The sequence below is a fragment of the Vigna umbellata genome, chromosome 9, assembly GCF_029865625.1.
Source record: "Vigna umbellata cultivar VRB3 chromosome 9, Vumbellata_1.0, whole genome shotgun sequence".
Taxonomy (NCBI): Eukaryota; Viridiplantae; Streptophyta; class Magnoliopsida; order Fabales; family Fabaceae; genus Vigna; species Vigna umbellata.
This window is the reverse complement of record NC_142173.1, coordinates 16,194,431-16,214,219: the sequence shown is the minus strand read 5'-3', so window position 1 is coordinate 16,214,219 and position 19,789 is coordinate 16,194,431. Positions and strand designations below refer to the sequence as shown.

Here is a 19,789-nt window from a genome sequence, read left to right as displayed (position 1 = left end):
CAAACACGATCAATACACACCATTAAAATCACTAATCAATAAAGATTAGCAAGAAGAATACAAACACTACATGCAAGCCAAAAAGGGTCACATGGAGCAGAAGAACCAACATAGCAAAACAAAGACAAAAAACTAATTTATCCTATTGAAGAAATTGATTCGTTTGTTTTTTATGAACTCATTGTTATGATAAATATTGGCCTCCGATTTTCAAAAAAGTGAACAAATTGTAAAATATCTTAGAGAGAAAGTTCTAGGAAAATGTTTATATTTTCAATATAATGAAACTTATTTATAAAAATTATATTTATAATTTAAAATTTTAATAGTAAAATAATCTGTTCTCATTATTTTAAATATTCTATAGTTCAAAATATAATTTTGTGAATACAAATAAGTTAATTTCACTTAGTAACCAAATACACCTTAAATATTTATTTCATTTTCATTTAATAGGAATTAAAAAGTGAACCAAAATTTACAAGAAATCGTACTTACTTTTTCATATGTATTTAATTTTTAATTTTAATTTAAATTTAACACACTTTTCTATTCTTTATATTTATTAAAAATATTTATTTGGTATCTATTTTGAATTTTATCTACGCATAAGAATGTTTTTTTATAAAAGAAAATATTAAAGAAAGAAAAGAAAAGAGGACAAGAAACGTTGAGAAAAAGCCAAAGGTTGAAGGTGGGAACAATCATCACTGAACGAAGTTTGTGTAGTTATCAGACGTGTGTGTGTGCGCGCGTTAGCGTTGTAATCACAATCAATCGATTGTTGTCGCAAATCCAAACGGCGTCGTCGTCGGCGGCGGAAGATGTCTTCGCAGCAACAGCAAATGCAGAACAGTGGCGGCGGCGGCGGCAGCATGGGCATCCCAGCGAGCGAGATTTTCTGGACTCTGGCCGATAAAGCCGACAAAAAGTTCTCCAAAATCAGGGACATTCCTTTTTACCAGCGCAGCAGGTTCAATTCGTGACTACACTCGTTCGTTTGCTAGTTTAAGTTCACCTAGAGATTGGTGTGTTTTGATCTAGGACTAGTTTTTGGGTGTTTTTTAGGTTTTAGGTCGAATGCTTTGCTTCTTGCTTTATTATTTATTTGTTTGTTCGTCATGGGGAGGTTTTCGGTTTTAAATTTTGCGGTTCTGTCACGATTCTTGAAATTGAGGGAAATTGCCGGCAAATGCTGCCGATGCAGTTAAAGGGGGCCTAGAAAATGTTAGTGTTGTGCCTGAAATTGTGGTTGCGTCTGTTTCTTGAGAACCTTTCACGGATAGAAGCAAGAGAAGGGAAGAATTGGGTTAAGTTAATGTGATGAGGAGGACTTATTTGATTATTTGCTTAAGAGATCAGCCTTGAATCTAAGGTATGTTGAGCAGTGGGGAGTAAATATTTCATTGTGATGTTGAGTTCGTTGGAAGTTGACCTTGATATTTGGTATGTTTTAATTTTGGGCTAATTGTTCGTTTTATTTTATTGTTTATTTATTCGTCACATGTAAGGTTTTATATTGTGATTGTGGTTTGGTTATGATTTTTAAATTGCCTACAAATGTTGCTGATGCAGTTAGAAAGGCCCCAAAAGCCTTGATCTTGCTGCCGAAGTTGTGGTTGTAAACGGTATTTTAAAACCGTGAGTTCTTATCACTGGGAAGTTGTGGGCAAATGTTGTCAATGTGGTTGCAATGGGTCCAAAATCCTTGAAGTTGTAGCCAAAATAACGGTTGCAGACTGTCTTTTAAAATCTCAATCTGATGGAAACAAGAGAGAGAATGGAAACAAATAGGTGTTATTTGATGTTTTGTTAAAGATGATGTTGGAAATTCTAGATTGACTAGAGATATGGTGAGTGGCAACCTTTGCAAGGTTTTGTAGGTTGAGTTAGGCTTGAACCCACTTTATAAGAGAGGTGAACCTGGGGGCTCAGATATGTTAGGATTTATTGCTTACACTGTCTTGGTAGTAAGGTTTTCACTGTGATGACGAGTGCATTGGTAGTGAACCTTGAGATTAATATGTTTTAATTTACAACACACTTTTGTAGGTGTGTTTTCAACTTTATGGGTGGATTGTTTCATTTTATTATTTGTTTATTTGTCACAAGTAAGGTTTTAAATTCTGGTTGTAGTTTCATTGTGATTCTTATAATTGTGTGAAATGGCCCGTAAATGTTGTTGATGCAGTTGCAGTTGACCAAACAACTTGGTGCTAAGGCTAAAATTGTGGTTGCAGACTATTTTTTAAAACCTCACATTGATGGCAAACAAGGGAAAGAGAGGGTGAATGGAAAAATTAATAGTTATTTGATGATTTGTTTGAGAGGTTAGCCTTGAACTATGAAGCCCAGATACGGATACAAGACACGGACATGGAGATATGGCTAAATTGAAAAAATATAGGATACAGGACACGTCGTGTATATACATATTAGTTTCAAACTTACAACTAACACATTGTCAACTAACACAAAAATGAATATAATCTCTCTATCTAATATCCAAAAAGCAAAAAGTAGTGATCATATAAGATTTGTTCCTTATTTTTATAATCATAATAGAAACTTATGTAATAAGTTTACAAGTTTTTGGGATTTTTAGAAAATCATTGAATTATTGGTTATTAGCATTGTGTTGGAGTCATGTCAAAATCATGTCAAAGACCAAAAGTTGTGTTTCAAATTGGACACTTTATCGATACGTGTGTTGTGTGAGTATCACATGAGTGTCGGTGTTTGATACGTGTTAGACACGGTAAACGCCATTTATGAGGTGTGTCCGAGCTTCATAGGCCTTGAAGCTAAGACAAACTAAGACATTTTAGGATTTTTTGGGCATGCTATGTTGGAGAGTAAAGATTTCATTCGGATGATGAGTTCATTGGGAGTTGACATTATCACTATAATGGTGTGGTTTGTGAATGTAATTGAAAGTAATGTGATTTTTGCTGCACTATGGAATGAAAACCAAGAATAGGTTTTGATGTTGAGTCCCTGGATTGAGGAATAAATATGAGCAGAACTTAGATATAGTTTCATGTGCACTTTTGGTGTTGTTCTTTGTTAGTATAGAGAGATAGAAACTGATGAAAAGAAAACTATTTATCCAGAGAATACATAGTAGCTCTGTTTATAGAGCAATGTACAAAGTGAGGAGATCTCTTATAGATCTAACTAAATAACAGACAAGTAACTAACAGAATGACAGTTGGATCACTAAACAGTAACAGAATGCAGTTCACTGATTATGTTAGAGATATGATTTGATTGCATTAAATAGGGAGATATGATAGATTTAATAGGGAAATATCTTACAAAATATTTTTCAATATTAGATATTGATTTTGTTCATTATTATCTCTTTTTCATTATAAATAAGAATACTCATGTTTGTACACAATACACAAAATTTAGTGTATTCCTTTTTGGTTCTCTTCTCAACATGGTGTTAGAGCAAGTACCAATGCAGTACTATCCTCCATCACTTGTTTTGTCACTAATCCTTTCAGCAAGAAGAAAAAATGTTTAATGAACTACGTAGAAGTTCTATCCAATTATTGTTCATGAGCTCATTTGGATGTGAGCCTTAAACTTATTATGTTTCCTGTACTGAAATTTTGAAAGCAATATTGAAATTTTGGTTGACATCCAAATGCTATATTATTGATGTGATTTGGACTCAGGTATGATTGTTGATACATTCATTTTTGACTGAATATGGTTGATTGATATTTGATACTTGTATACAGTTTTATAAGGAGTCCAGTGGACACACACTTATGGAAGAATTGGATTGGTTTTCTGTTTTGTTCTGTATACCTAACAGTTAGGCCTTACATTGGTCGTCAGAAATAATAATTTCATGATTTTGGTTAATCAATTGGAAATTAACAATGATATGGTTTACAATTAACTTTTTCCTAATTAACAATTTTGGCGCCCTTTAATTTCTGTTCAATGATTTTTGTTCCCCTATTCCTTTTTTTCATGATTTTATTTCCGATATTTTAGAAAACCAGCAATTTTGATATAATCCTTATTCTGCATTCAGTTTATTTTGATGCAATTGAATTCTAGACCTAGCATATGCATTTAAGATAATCATGACATTATTTAATTAACTAAAATGTATTAAGAAAAAGAAATAAGCCTATTTAAAGCTGAAGATTGCATCAAAATTGCAGATTTCTAGTATAAGGGGGCTAAAATCAGAAAAAAAAATATGGGGACTAAAATCATGAATCAGGAAGCAAAGGAGGATTAAAAAATTGCAATTTAGCCTCACTTTTTGTTTGTTCAAAGTGCACAAAATTTCTAATCATGTGGCTTTGCTGTAGGCGTGATACGTACTTTTACAAGGTCTTCAAGGTTTACACACAATTGTGGAAGTTTCAGCAGGAGAATCGGCAGAAGCTAGTTGAAGCTGGGCTTAGGAGATGGGAAATTGGTGAAATTGCATCTCGCATTGGGCAACTGTATTTTGGGCAGTACATGCAAACAAGTGATGCAAATTATCTGTCAGAGTCATATATATTCTATGAGGCCATATTGACTCGGGAGTATTTTAAGGAGGGAATGTTTCAGGATGTGAATATTGCAAACAAACAATTGAGGTTTCTTGCTAGATTCATAATGGTGTGTTTGGTTTTGAATCGGAGGGAAATGGTACAACAATTGGTTAATCAGCTTAAAGTATTAGTCGATGAATGCAAGAGAGCATTCCAGGTTTGTCCATGCTAATTTTCTCTTGTATAGTTCATTGAAAGATAATTTCATTTCCATTATATTTGAGACACTGTATTTAGCCAATCTGATTGTTTTTACAAATGATGTAAAGGTGTTGCATGTTCTGAATAGTTGGGTTCCATGCTGCATGGTAATGGTTGTCTAGTGCCTACTACTATGCAACCAATATATTCTTTGAAATATAGCCCTTGATATCTATTTTCATTTATATCATGGAGGTAGATCATTTACTGCATATTTTTTACAGTTTAACTAATGTACGTTGTACTAGACTGCTAATTGGAGTGTTCCATGCAAAACATGATGTTGTCCTGTACCCAGAATATGCTTTGATAGATTGACATTTGCAGATGTATTGGAAGTGACCTTCAAACAATTTGGTTACAGGAAAGTGACTTTAAAGAATGGAAGCTGGTGGTTCAAGAAATAGTCAGATTTTTAAAAGCTGACACTGCTTTTATGAATCTCAGGCCCTTAAGATATAGTCTAGTTTTGGACTCTCATCCTGATACCTTGCCACATGTTCCTGCAGCCATTACAAAGCGACATTTGAAACTACGAGATGCTGTATTAAGTAGCTTCCATGAAAATGAGGTAGGTATCCATGACTCTTTTTGGTTCATCTGTATAGAATAATAATTTGTTGAAAATGATAAAGTCATTAGGTAGTTTTCTACAGGTACTATAATATTCTGCAAAATTTTATGATTTTTCAATGTTGTTTTCAACTATCATTCCTCAACAGGTAAAGTATTCAGAGCTCACAGTGGACACTTTTAGGATGCTTCAATGTCTGGAGTGGGAACCTAGTGGCTTATTTTACCAGTCCAGTGGTTCAAAACTTAGCCAGAATGGGGCTACTGGGACTAGTCGCATCAGTTACATCCAAGACATTGCTGATCCTACTTTACCAGCAAATCCACGGAAAGCTGTATTATACCATCCTGCACTGACACATTTTATAGCCGTAAGTATGAATACAAGTCATTCTTTGCACAAGTTTCAAGGATTTGATATAAAAGATAGGGTAGAGAGTACTTCTTCTATGTATAAAATGGGCTTCCATCATTTAAAATTGGGTCCAAGCGAGCCATTGTGTCTAACATCTATCAAAGGAAGCAGGGTTCTATTTGGCTGCAGACCATTGTTCCTTGTTGATATAAGGCTATTGGAAACTCTCCATCGTATATATTACACTATAAACAAACTCCGTCTCCATTGAGAATTTGTTAGGTTTCTTGGTGACAAGAAACCAAAACTCTTTCAGATTAAGAAAAATACACACGAATATTACACCAACTTTGTAAGATGATGTTTTATTAGAAAAGCCAGTACAGAAACGTTCAACAACTTCCAGGAGAAATTCTCTTTTACACAGGACAGAACCTGTCTGAAACAAAATACCCAACTGCCCCCTCAGACATGTTTTCCCCCATTAAGAGATAACCCCACAGTAGGCGTTATAACCGCTTCCTAACTTCTAACATACCCCCCTGTTAACTGTCTAACCCCCTCTTAATTGACTCTTAACTTCTATTTCTCCCCTTTTTCCTAACATAAACCTTGACAAGTTGTATCAGAATTCCCAATTTTGCTTATTAAGTGGTTGGTAATAGCAAATCTTTCTATTCTCTCTGCATATTAGAAGTGCAATTCCCTTGAAGTGGTTTTGCAAACTTAGGTCACAGACAAATTATATGATTTAACTGGACCATGATTCTTCATTCTAAATTCTGGAGTCCGAAAATGCTGGTAATATTACTCATAAATTGCTTTTTTGTTGGACGAATAATCTAATACCTGTGAATTACACTTTCATTTGCATTAGAAGTTCTTCTTTGTCCTTCATATGGGCTTCCCAAGCCCTTGAAATTGAATAATTTATGAAGTCATCTCATAGCTACAATATCATAACAGCTAATTGACTTGCTAGGGTCGTTGGCTGGAATTATCCTGGGGGGACCAGGGTATCAGATCATCTGTTCTGGGTAAAAATGTGATAGATGTGCACATTTGTGCTTCTGTTATGATAGGAAGTTGAGAGTGTATGCAAGGAGGAGGAGAGGTTAGTTAACTGTTAGTTAACAGTTAGAGGGAGTTAGTTGCCTAACTGTGTTAACAGTTAGGAAGAGCGGGAATATACTTTTGTATAAATTGTTGAGATGGGGAGAGGAGAGGGACTTTTGGCAATTGAAGTGTATAAACAGACGGTTAGTCTTGTTGGGGGAGATTAGGCTCTCAGATTACTTCATTCTTGTATTCTTTCTTGGAGATCAATAAAGTCAGAGGTTATACAGAACTTGTGCTCTGTTGCGTGTGTTAGTTGGGTGAGAGATAAGGTTTCTTTATCAGAAACCTATCATGTTATCTGCAACTAATTTAATAAATGTTCACATTTAGCATTAAAGTGACCATTTCTTAGAATATTGTTTGTTTATTTATTTTTATTTCCAGATATAATTTGGAATTTCCTTTTAATGGTCAGGTTCTTGCCACAATATGTGAGGAGCTTCCTTCTGATGGTATTCTCCTTGTGTATTTGTCAGCTTCAGGTTAGACTCCGTAAACAATGAATATAAGAATGTAAATTTATAGGGTTATCACACTTCTTATGCGAACTAAATTCCTTTAGGTAAAGATGAACTCTGTCTTTTCAACATCAAATGCAGGATATTGTAGTTCTCCTCAAAATGAATCTGGTTGCATACACCTTGGTTCTCATGGAGAGAGAGGTATAACTTGTGTGTACTTCCATTCTTGTATTGCCTTACATGTATAACGTCAAGGAACAATAAAGAGTCATCCTTGCACCCATTTTACACAAATTCACCTCATGCAATTGAAGTTGGCTTCATTGTGTGTTCATAACATTCCCGTAATTCTAGAAGACACTAGGAGTGGGATATCATTAAAGTGAATGACGCTGAGTAAATTCTCTAACAAATAAAAAGTTAAAAGGGAAATGAAATGAAGTAAACACAGTGCAGAACATAAAGTGATAGAATCAGTAGGTTGTGCATTTATCACTCCTAATGATAGAACCATCTTTGGTGGAGACAATAGGTGAAGAATTTAAACAAAGAAATTGTTGATGTTAAAAATTCCACATTGATTAGGGATATGGTCTAATTATAATTTAAAACTGAGTTTAAACTTATCCTGTAAGTTGATTTTATAGGGTTGTTGGCTTAAATTCAGTTTTAAAGTTCAGTCTTTGGCAAGGGGTTGTTGTAGATCTTACATCAAATATGAATATGACTAATATAGTCCTTATAAAAAGGCTTAGACAATTTTCACCTTATAAGCCAATTTTTTGGATTGAGTTAGGTTTCTTAGTCCTATGGTTTGTTTTTGAAATTATGGGGTTTATGTAGAGATAAAGAGATAAAAAAAGAGAACGAAACACTTCTGTATTGAGAAATATATAGCAATTTGTTAATTTGTTACGTAAAATTTAGAGCTCTACCAACCTCTTTTTATACTAATCATAATCTTTCGTAAATAGGGAAGCAAATCATGATAAGGGAATATGGTAATTAATTGTAAGATAATAAGGAAATAGGGAAACTAATTGTAGCAAATAATTTTAAATATATGATAAATATTTTTATATTTTTTAGATTCTAACATGCCCCTTCAAATAATCTTTTAGATAATTGTTTTTACTACAAAAAGACCCTTTAAATAAAAGAAATCACACTACATAGCCGTGTTTCAAATAATGCTATGGCATAGCTGTTTTGGAAACTATTGCAATCACTACTTGCAGAGAACTAGCTGTCGGTTCTGTTGTTGCACTCATCGTGGGCATGGTGTCATGTTAAGTTTGTTGCCCCATGATGGAAATATATTTTTTTTAGGATTAGATATGTTTTTATTCTTTAAACTTGTTCGTAAAATTATAATTTGTCCTTATCCCAAATTTTGATATAGTTTGATCTTCAAACTTTAAAAGTAAATAGATATATTCTTTCTAACCCAATTGCGTGAAATTTTTTTGACGTGTAAAATGACATTTGAGACTGACATTTGAGCTGTTTACACTATTTAACAAGTACAAAAAAGTTAATGTCGTTAGGTTGGAAAGACTATATTCATTCATTTTTTAAGTTTGAGGATCAAAATGTATCAAAGTTTGGGACAGGAAAGAATTTCAATTTTGTGTCTAAATTTAGGGACTAAACATTTTTAACCATTTTTTTATTAATATTCAAGCCGTAGATTTGCCTATTTTAAAATAACCCAAAGGTCTTTCATGCGGGCCATACAATTTCTTGCAACTGAAACCTTGAGAGGACATTTGTGCCATCCAACCTTCTTCAAGTCTTCTCAATGACCTGCCACAACAACGGAGCTATGGCAATGACATTAAAGCTAAGGTTGCAACTTCGAGGTTGGTGGTACTCGGGTTCTCTCAAGGTTTCAATAGCAAGATTGGCAAGAGAGGCCTTTGGGTTGTTTTGAAATTGGCCAAACTAAAAGTCTAAATCCTTTTTTTATCAGAAAAATGATATTTCTGCATGAGTGCTGCTATCCCCCATGTGATAGGGACCACTGCAGTGGAAATGCAGAGGACACTATTCTCTTTAAATCGCAGATGGTGATCACTGCCATAATCACTATTTGCGTACACTCAGTATTGATACACAACAGTACATGTACAGGGTTGAAACCAAGTGGTCAGTGGTTGAATCCGTATGAATTGTATTCTTAATAACTAATATAAATTCTTACGTAAGGTAAAGAAAGCGTGTAAGTTGTCAATGTCACATGATGGGATGTGTTATTCTAACTGCATAAGCTTTTAGCATAATTGGTTTTTGACATGTTTTGTACAGATGCCTTCTATGGGTTCCTTTTTGAAACCATATGCATACAGTGGGAAATGTTTCAAGTATTCCTGAAAATCAGCTCCATTCATGAATAGCGTTAAGTCAAATTTTGCGGACATAGGTCCTAGCAAAGTGATTAAAAGACATTAATTATGATCATGGGTATACATCGAAAAAATTCCTGTAATATCTCAATGAGTCTAGCTCATAAATTTGCATAAAGATGATAATTTCAGTGTTCATATCACATGATTTTTTGTTGGAATTGCAGAATACTTTAACCCAATCCCTTTTCAGGATCAAACTGCGTATATCCTTCTGACTTTCTACCATTTACTAGAAGACCACTTCTTTTAGTCATTGATAATGACAATAGCAACGCATTTAAGGCAAGCCTCAGATACTTTATATATTTATATATTTTTTGTATCTAATACTTGTGTCTATAGTATTTATATATATGCTAACTTTATCTAATAATTAGGGGGAAGGTATAGGTTGTTCTTGTAATGGCGGTGGAGAATTCTGGTTAGAATCTATTAGGTTTCGAGTGAGAAAACAGATATAACAAACTGTTTTTATTGAACTGTATTATTCTAAATAGTATGTACAGTGTTTGTATTTATAGAAATACAAGAGAAAAGACAGCTGAACATAAGAATTGACTATTGACGGTGATTAACTAATACAATCATACTAACATACCCTAGCTGAACCCCTCAAACTCAAGGAGAAGACTTTTCAGAAGAAAAATTCTAAACATTGAGTTTGGAACGTAGAGAAATCAACCGAGAAGAAGATTGAGGCTTAGTCAAGACATCTTCCCACTGATTGTCACAGTACAAAACAGGAGAGCTAAAAGGAACTTGAAGTTCAGTGAGTAACTTAGAAATCCATGACAATTCAAAAGAAGTTTGAGCTAAACTTCTGTATTCGGCCTAGTGCTGGAGCGAGCAACAACCTATTGTTTACTTGACCACCATGATATTAAATTTGGACCCAGAAAGATAGCAGCACCAGATGTAGAACGTTGATCATCAATATCAGATGCCCAATCAGCATCACGGACGGCAAGCAGAGGGACTGAACTATTAAAGAATGCTGGCTGAAAATGCAGACCATGAACAAAGTGCCCTTTAAGCAGCGTAAAATTGCGTTTAACAGCATTCCAGTGAGAATCAAGAGGTCGTGCCATAAACAGACAGACTTTATTTGCAGCAAAACTGATTTCAGGCCGTGTAAGAGTAGCATACTGTAACACCTCCACCACAGATCAATATAAAGTAGGGATCTGCAAAGATATCTGCTTCATGTTTGGAAAACTTGCAGTTAGAGACCTTGTGAGTAGAGAGATAGAGTGAGCTTCTGCCAAATAAGTTTTATGAAGCAAGTCACCAATGTACTTGGTCTGGGTCATGACAATGGAGTGATCAGATAAATGCTTGATTTCTAGACCAAGAAAGTAGTCTAGTTGATCAAGCTGTTTTAAAGAAAATGTGGCTTGAAGTTTGGATGTGACATGCCGAATGAGAAAAACAGAATTTCCAGTGATGATGATATCATCAACATAAACAAGACGATAATGCACATCAGAAGCTTTCTTGTAGATGAACAAGGAGGTATCACAAATACTGTTGACAAACCCAAACTGATGAAGAGTATGCTGTAAGCAATTGAACCACTGTCTCCCTTTGTATTTATTAATGGAGCCATCAGCATTTTCCTTGACCTGAAAAACCCATTTACAACCAACAACCTTCCTGTTAACAGGTAAAGAAACTAAGTCCCAGGTTTTCTGGTGCATTAAAGCATCATATTTAAGCTGCATAGCAGCCCTCCAATCTGTATCCTTAAAGGCCTGTTTAACAGATATAGGCTCAGAATGAGTTAACACACAAAGAAGGATGAACTCTGTTTAAATATGCCTGATTTGGATCGAGTTTGCATAGGATGAGAATTAAGAGGTAGGAGGATCCTGAGACTGTGAAGAGGAAGAAACACCAGCATCAGAGACAACAGGAGACATGTCTGATGTGGAAGGAGAGTGAGACTGAGAGACAGCAGGAACAGAAGATGCAGGAAGTGGTGGTGGTTGGTGGGGTGAAGAAAGAATAGGATTTAAATTATAGTGAGCAACATCAGGAATGGGATTATATGATGTGGAAAACAGATCAGAATAAGGAAATCTGGACTCGTCAAACAAAACATCTTTGGAGATAAATATACGGCCATTGGAAGAGAGACATTTATAGCCCTTATGCAACTGAGAATATCCTAATAAAAGACACTCTTCAGACTTAAAATCCAGTATAGACTGTGATATGGCCGTAATAGAGGAAAACGAGAACTGCCAAAGGTTTTTAGAAAATGAAAATCAGGATTTTTACGAAACAAAACAGAATATGGAATGGCAAAATTCAAAAAAGACGTGGGAAATCTATTGATTAGATAAACAACAGTAACAAAAGCATAATCCCAAAACTGTAAAGGAAGAGAGGCATGATGTAATAATGTTAGTCCTAATTCAACAATGTGTCTATGCTTACGTTCAACAATGCCATTTTGATGAGTGTGAGGGAAAAGTTCAACAAAAGTCTTAATTTTGGTGTTTAACTGCAGCTCAACCATTTTCTTAGAAGTTTGAAAGACAGACAAAGTATCAAATTTATTTTTGAGGGGAGAAATCGACATATACCTAGAAAAGGCATTAACAAAAGAAACATAGTATTTATAGCCTGCATAAGACGAAATATGAGCAGGGCCCGACAAATCTGTAAAAATAAGTTATAAAGGGGAATGAAGAACAAAGCTAGAATCATGAATGCGAACACTGAAATAAATGGCGAGAAACAGGACGAAAGCAAAAATCACATTTGCAAACAAGAATGAAGCCAAAAAACGTGAACACAATCTTGGAACGAAGAAGACTGTCAAGAAGCACACAGCAACGGAAGCAGGATCATCGAGGAAAAAAGCTCTAGATACCATATTAGAGTTTGAAGTGAGAAAACAAAGAAGAAAACAGATATAACAAACTGTTTCAATTGAACTGTATTATTCTCAATATTCTGTACAGTGTTTGTATTTATAGAAATACAAGAGAAAAGACAGCTGTACATAAGAATTGACTATTTACCATGATTAACTAATAGAATCATACTAACATAAACTAGCAGGTTAGAGCTACCCTGCCTTTGGTACCCATGTTAGAGTTGATTGGTAATTTAGAAAAAAGTTTTTGTATTCTGGAAAAATGAATTCTCAGTTACAAACTATGAATGATCAGCTATTTATATAGTTGCAAGCTAAGCATCTAGAACCCCTGTCGGTAACTAACTCAGTTAGTTACAGGTACAGCTTACAACTAACTAATGGAAAACAACAGTTTACTCCCGTATTACAAAATATTCATTAGTTTTAGGAATTGTGTAATGAAAATATATTCATTAGTCTGGAAGAGGTCATTGCTACAATTTTCCTTTTTCGCGTGCTGTTATTAGATTTCTCAGACATTTTAAAAGTAATTTATCAAAATATGCAGGTGATAGCAGACGCAGAAAAGGGAGAGCCAGTTGCAATGCTCCTTTCACCAAGCTGTTCTCCTGCTGTGTCTGACTGCTCACATCATTCAAATGGGAGCCTATTCACCATGTTTCTTACAGCTCCGCTGCAAGCTTTCTGTCTTCTGATTGGACTTTCAGATACTGATATTGATTTGGTCTGTAATCAGTGCGCTCTTCCTTCATGCTAGCAAAAGTTCCATTTTTATGAAAAAAATATTTTTTTCATTCGCTGGAAAAGGAAAGTTAATATGCTCAGCAACTTAAATTTGACTATAGGACACATTCAACAAAGCTGAAGCAATACTCACATCTTCACTAAATACCTGGGGGCTAGCATTGGCAACATCAAACACACTTAATCCTGTTTGGGGGCAGATTTTAGGTGATCCCTTTATTAGGAGGCTTATTTTGAGGTAAAAATTGTCTTCATTCCTGCTCGTATTATTATCTTTCATATAGTTCTCTCGCTTCTCTGTTCCAAACTGTACAGCCATGCCATCTGTGGCACATTGTGACTTTTATTTTCTTGTGTTTCTGTTGGTATTTGTTAATTCTTTTTATTTTGTTGATAATTTATCGCTATTTTGAAGATTGTAGAGGCCATTGTTGTTAAACAATGTTGTTAAACACATTCAGTACACCATGATCACCACCATCATCATCATCATCAAACACTTGTTTGCGCAGTGTACACAAATTCTGTTGTTTGTGCAGGAATACCCTATAAACTGTCTCAACTAACTAAAATTATTAGATCTTAACTGACACCGAAAGTTTCTGTTGTAAATCTCTTGAGCGTTGACTTACTTTTACATGAATGACAGGCTATTAAATAATTTTATTCACATGAATTTTGTTTTTAACTTTGCCACTCTATGTTCTTATGTCAAGTTTGCTTCACACTTTGTTCAGATTCATGTTTTGTCAGGAAGTGTTGACCCTATATGCACCAGTTTACAAAGAGAACAAATTCCTTCCGACATGTGTCCCTGCTCTTCCGATGCCTGCCATGCCTCCAACTTACTCGTATGAGAGTGTAATTCTGAATTTAGCCAGCATGTTTGGTGCAACTAAGTATTTCATCTTCTCAGAGGATGTTGTTTGTCCTGAAAATTTAGAAGTCGACATGAATCAGTTGACTCTATGAAGATAATTAAAAGCATCATCTCGGAGGCATTAAAATGTATACAGAATGTTTGTATAGCAACTAAAAACATGAATTCTGTCAATGTTTTTATTTTTCTGGTAGGTTTCCTAGAATTTAAGTTGTTCAGCCTTTGGTGTGAACATGGCTTTTATTAATAAACTTTTTTTTTTATCTTAGGTTGTGCGAATGTCTAATGTGGATTGAAGCTCGACATGGCAAGTTGCATAGTCCTGAAGAATGGAATTGAACAAAAGAAGAAAGTTTGATATAGGGATCGGTATTGTTGCGAAGAAACCTTGTATTTGTTTTTGTCACTACAACCAATGTCATGATGCTTTGATGTTTTTTCTACTAAAATGATTCGTTAATGTTTTTGGCAATGAATAGAGAATGTTTGCGTTGGTATCACGGCTTTTCCTCTGCATCTTGATAAAAAAGAAGAATGCATTGCTATGAAACAGCTATAGAGCCTTTGAGAATGCACCATAAAATTTTGTAGTTAAAATTAAATTCGGATTAGTTATTCGTTTCTAATTATTGAATAAGAGTGCTTTCAATGAACATAAACAAATATTCCAAAACTACTTTAATTATTTTACAGTAAATTTGGCAATAACTGAAAATGCATATCCATGACTACATTTAGTTGATTAAAGTTATGATTTATGAGGCTTGGGTGTCTTGCAAATTTCTAAAAATTAAATATAGGATTTAGTTGATTTTTTGATAGAATTAAGTTTTTAAATAGATTGAATAAGAAAGAAAAAAAAGTAAAAGTAAAGTGTAAACTATATTAATATGTATCTCTAATAGTGAGTAGACTAGTTGATATTAGATTATTATTAATATTGCATATGCATCTTGTTAGTGACTAAGTTCTTTAAATAAATCATGTCGGATAAGAGATCATGACTTTTCATTTATTTTCAGTAAAGCAACAATGCATTTATATCTATAATGATTATTAACAATGAAATCAACAACATCACCGATGCTTTTATACATATAATGACCATTAACAATGATTATGTGACGATTGATTTATGAATTTTAATTAAATTGTGAAATTTGGTATGTTGGGTGCTTGAAGAGGATGGTATGTTGAATTGAGAACTGGTGTATGTTGGGGTGTCTAGTTTGCTACATATAAAATTTGTTTATTGATGAATTGAGAAATGTAGATTTAGTGAATTTGAGCTAATATGTTTTTAAGAACTTGGGTATGAAATAAAGTAATAGAAGGATGAGTTTTGGGCATAAAAATGGGATTTTTAACAAGATTATAAGATCATGATTTAAGGGAAATTCTACAGTTTTGGAAACTATCTTGGGATCATTTAGGGCTTAGTTGATCTCTTAATGTACAAAAAATCTAGTAGATCGTTTGGGTAAGAAATCGTCTAATAAGATATTGTTTGGGTAAGAGTAGTCTGATAAATCATTTGGGTAAGAGTCGTATGGTAAGAGATCGTCTGGCAAGGAGTCGTCTGGTAGGAGATCTTCTGGTAAGGGATCATCTGGTAAGAGATCGTCTAAGTAAGAGTAGTCTGGTGAGGAGTTGTCTGGCAGAAACTAAGTTGTGGGGAATCTCAAATTTGGGGTTCTGGACATCTGTTTTGGACGTTCTTTAGGTCGTTTTAGGGGTTTTGGTGAGGGTTTCTAGGTTGTTTTCTGTGTCTAGTGTGAGTATCAAGTTACCCTGAAGAAAATTGTATTATTGTGTGGTTATTATTTCCAGATTTTTATTAATGATTTTATACTTGGAATACCACAAGTATGTGATGATAGCGATGATGATGGTTATGAGGTGATTAATGAAGATGTGTATACGTTTATTTATGCTTTGTGAACCTGTTATGATTGATGAATATGATGATGATAAGTGTTTGATAGTGAGACTTTGGAGAGATGGGTAATTTAAGAGGAATCTCAAGGAGAGATTCTATGTTAATGAGAGTTGTGGTGAATGTTTGATAGTGAGACTTTGGAAAGAATGTATCTTGATATTCTACCAACCATTCAGCTCATGTAAAGTGAATGACAGAGAAAATGGTAGGAGGTCTTTACCTAGCCCTTTGTGTCATGTAAGGAAAGACTAACCTCATGGGGAAGTAGGTCATGTGATCCTTGTTTATGAATCTACAGAGTATAAATACTACCATGGGTGAAAACCTTCAGCGAAATCTGTCGAATTCAGATCAATGAGGTGAAGATGTTGAGCTATGATATGATCAAGTGTGTGATAGGTTGTGAATGTTGAGATATGATTTCTTATATTAAATTGTAATATGTTGATTTTTCGTATACTAGTTTACCCTTACATTTGTGTTGTCTGTCTCTTTTTGCTATAATCTCTTTGGCAATGATCATCATTTGGTGTGAGCAAAAGATGTTCTAAATGTTGGAGTTTAGCATATAAATATGTATATACATGCATATATATATATATATATATATATATATATATATATATATATATATATATATATATATAAATACGGAGACTTTTTGTATAACAATTTATCTCTTTGAGATATCTCTGTTTAGAAAGTTAAAAAAAATGTGATTTATTGATATAACTATTAGTTGGATAAGATAAACTACATTTTTTTTTTCTATGTTATGTTTTATCAAATCTATAATATTTCTTTTAGTAAATTTTATCGGGATGTTACATTCTTCCTCTTTAACATTCTCGTTGCCTTCTTCTTTCTTTATAGTGACAGTGATGGTAGAAATGAAGGCAGTAATGAACTCGGGGTGGAGGATATTTAAGTCTTTTTCCTATTATTATAGGTTCAGTTAGTAATTGTGTGGGTGCAGGAAATAATAAACCTGGGGTAATAGTATGATCAATCACTTATTTTATTAATTATTTGCTAAAACGCAAGAAATATTCATCTAAACTAACACAAGGTGTTTTAACTTTTGCACTGTAGTAGTTGGGAATACCTATCGATGGATTTGGCTATTATGTTTTTAAGTTGTAATCTTAGTTTCTTATTAACACGTACTCTTATTCTATAGGACATGTACTATTGTTATTCAAATTAAATCTCAAAAGCAAACACATGATTTCTTTTACAATAGATATATTTTCCATTATAAAATATTTAATAACTTTACAATTAAAAATCGCAAAAATAGACCTAAACCAAACTGTAAAATTAAATTAAATCAAGCCTATCCAAGTTTAACTTTAACATAGGTGAAGGATATTTTTTTTTTGTTTCTTTTAACCTAACATGGGAGGGTATATTTAACAGTTATTAGATCACTGATTTTAAAATAAATGAATGATATTTTTCTGTTTATCTTATTTTATTTTATTTGGTCTCTTTCTGAATTTGCCCCAGTTGTATCTCCTTCCTAATCCCATCACAACCTATATACCTACTACCTCTGAACATCACAAAGCACCACAAAATCCACCATGAAACTACAACTAGCAACAAAACCACTGTGAGCTCCTCATCATTACTCAAATAGTTAAAAAAAATACATTATTCCAAAATATCCATGTTTCCAAATCAATATATTAGAAAATACATCTAGTCACATTGAAACAAACGTTTATATATAAAAAATGAAACTCATTATTAAGCCTGAACAAGACCCCTCGGAAAAATTACAAAAAAAAAAACATTTCTGTACTCAAATTTGCATGAAACAGTAGTGTAAAAAACCATGGTTTTATTTGATAGACCTTGATAGTGAAATCTCAGTTAGACAGAAGCAGCAGTCTCTTTGACAGGTTGATCCTTGGGCAATGTCTCCCAGTTGATTTGCCTAAGCATTTTGAATCTTTCATCCAATGTCACAAAGCCAGTTTCAGGAGCCACTACATCACTAATTCCAGCTTTATAGAGCAATACAACACTTGCCCCTATGTCAGGTCCATGAAGTTTTCCAGTCAACAGAACTCTAAGAGGCATGAAAAGTGATTTTCCCTTGAACATGAAAGTGGAGATGTTTAGTTTGATGAACAAACTCTTTAACACAAAAGAACAACAGGCTTTAAACACATTTGACCAAAATTAGGGGCTGAAAGAACACATTTTTTCCAAAATACTTTATCAATAGAATGCAAGTGGTGTTTAAGACTGTTCAGCTCACCTTCCGCTTAAGCGATTTACCAAAGCCTTTCACCCACTTTTGCCAGCCGGCATGGCCGTCTTCAAGTGCTGCCACCATATCACCACTATCATAGGCTGCCAATAGGCTATCGGCAAACTCAGAAAGATTATCTTGCAAGAGAGGTTCTGCTTCATCGCTGCCACCAACATGTAGAGTTGTAACTACTAATAGTGCAAATACCACTGCCATTATAAATAAACACTTATCTACAAATACAATACACAATATTATAGCCAGCTACAAGTTGTGACCCTCAGACTTGCAAAGCTAAATCCACAATAGCATGCACATCTTAACCTTGTTCATTTTATATGGCCAATTGAAAAATTCCATCTTAGAAGAATGAGTAATCACCTCTGTAAAGTAGAATGCAAAGGATAAGAAAGCAAGTTAGTAAGGGCCTTGTCTGCATCATTTATCAAGTCAATCCCATCCTTAAGTAGTTGAACAGTTTCCTGTTAGTCAATCGTGTGTTATCACTATTGAGTCCATTGTTGCAAGATGGGTCAAAACCATATTAAAAAAAAAAATCACCATGCTTCAGAAAATGAAGCTAAGTAGATTGTATTTATGAGGAGTCTGAATCAAGAATGCATGCAATTAGATCTCACATCAATAAAAGGTCCAGCTGATACTGTGACTATGCCAGATGTCTTCCAGTACTCTCCAATAAGTTTGGTCAACTCCTCCAATGGACGTCCTCTTAAATGTTGACCATTCATCCACCTAAATTGAAGGCATAAAGTATATTACAGGGACATTAATTGTAATAGTTGTTTACTTTCATCAACAATGCCTCAGAACAGCCACTTATAGAACCTTATATTACAATTTGACTAAATAAACTCATTGTACATATAATCATAAATGCAACATTTACTCTGCAAGAGAAATGAGAACTTGTATTTTCTGTTGGATTTTTGAAGTTGTACTTTCAAAATACACTGATTTTGATACATAAAAAAGTTTTTAATATATTTCATAATATCAAAATGAGTGCATTTTGAAGGTACAGCACCAAAATCACAGCAAAGAACCTGGACTTGAGAAATGCCAGTTAAGTAGTAACAATAAAAGTGTGTTGAAGAAAGTATGCTTTTGAATATGCTGCTAGCACTCCCCATCCTAGACTTGATGAAAGAAAAACAATAATTTCCCATTCAGGACAAAACCTGCCTGTATTTAGTAATTGTAAGAAATTTAACCCATTTGAGCTCAAAATGCAGGATATAAGCTAGCTGTGGAAATAATACACCGATTATGCTTACAAAGTAGGCAAAAAGCAAGAAATTACCTTAACTTCGTTGAGTCAAAGATAGCACCACTTTTATTAACACGTTCAATAGTGAATTTTTCAACTG

The 19,789-nt window shown here is 34.0% G+C and overlaps 2 protein-coding genes across 3 annotated transcripts; one reads left to right on the top strand and one right to left on the bottom strand.

Annotated features, from left to right (window-relative positions):
- Nucleotides 1-655: 655 nt before the first annotated feature.
- On the top strand, nt 656-14,696 carry LOC148192698 (uncharacterized). Of its 2 annotated transcripts, XM_088098523.1 has the most exons (11): nt 656-973; nt 4,341-4,728; nt 5,137-5,343; nt 5,495-5,716; nt 7,235-7,301; nt 7,419-7,481; nt 9,879-9,970; nt 13,123-13,299; nt 13,421-13,557; nt 14,057-14,389; nt 14,469-14,696. In XM_088098523.1, the coding sequence occupies exons 1-10, from the start codon at nt 825-827 to the stop codon at nt 14,289-14,291; spliced, it is 1,737 nt and encodes a 578-aa protein (XP_087954649.1). In that variant the 5' UTR covers nt 656-824; the 3' UTR covers nt 14,292-14,389; nt 14,469-14,696. The 2 variants fall into 2 exon arrangements, with proteins under 2 accessions (XP_087954649.1, XP_087954650.1); XM_088098524.1 differs by lacking the exon at nt 7,419-7,481.
- A 3,041-nt stretch (nt 14,697-17,737) lies between these two features.
- LOC148192697 (glutamate--tRNA ligase, chloroplastic/mitochondrial-like) lies at nt 17,738-19,781 on the bottom strand. The gene is made up of 5 exons (XM_088099139.1): nt 19,723-19,781; nt 19,040-19,154; nt 18,783-18,883; nt 18,408-18,564; nt 17,738-18,241 (listed from the first exon to the last, which is right to left on the bottom strand). Exons 2-5 carry the CDS (start codon nt 19,148-19,150, stop codon nt 18,017-18,019), a joined length of 594 nt encoding a protein of 197 aa, XP_087955265.1. The 5' UTR covers nt 19,151-19,154; nt 19,723-19,781; the 3' UTR covers nt 17,738-18,016.
- Between the last annotated feature and the right edge of the window lie 8 nt (nt 19,782-19,789).